The sequence below is a fragment of the Apis dorsata genome, unplaced genomic scaffold (assembly GCF_000469605.1).
Source record: "Apis dorsata unplaced genomic scaffold, Apis dorsata 1.3 scaffold_270, whole genome shotgun sequence".
Taxonomy (NCBI): domain Eukaryota; kingdom Metazoa; phylum Arthropoda; class Insecta; order Hymenoptera; family Apidae; genus Apis; species Apis dorsata.
The window spans coordinates 14,258-14,583 of NW_006263548.1; the positions used below are offsets into that span (position 1 = coordinate 14,258).

The window sequence follows — 326 nt, forward strand, 5'->3', positions numbered from 1 at the left end:
TTTGTTGTGTATGTACGTAGAGGATAAAAAGGAGAGGATAGAGCGATATATTTAAGAAAGAGCAGGATGTTCGATTTACACGAGGGAGGAGGGGGGATGGCTCGAGTTCAGGGCTGGCCATTAGAAACTTAAATAGGATTAACTCCGTACTTGTTTATGATTTCAGCATTCCCGTTCGCTGCTGGCATTCGAGCTGGATACCCCGCTGTTCTTCCCGGCCAATATGGGTGAGTCTACACACACGTTGATGTGATTTTTGTCCAAGAGTAGTTGTCTTATAAGAAAGAATTGCATTCGAAAAAAAAAAAAAAAAAAAAAAAAAAAAA

The 326-nt window shown here is 40.2% G+C and overlaps 1 protein-coding gene across 1 annotated transcript in view; it reads left to right on the top strand.

Moving 5' to 3' along the window:
• LOC102681946 (RNA-binding protein 38-like) overlaps positions 1–326 on the top strand; it is a 22,591-nt gene that overhangs the window by 7,077 nt on the left and 15,188 nt on the right. The window contains 1 exon segment of the mRNA XM_006616741.2: positions 167–227. Within this exon segment, the coding sequence (XP_006616804.2) occupies positions 167–227 (61 nt within the window).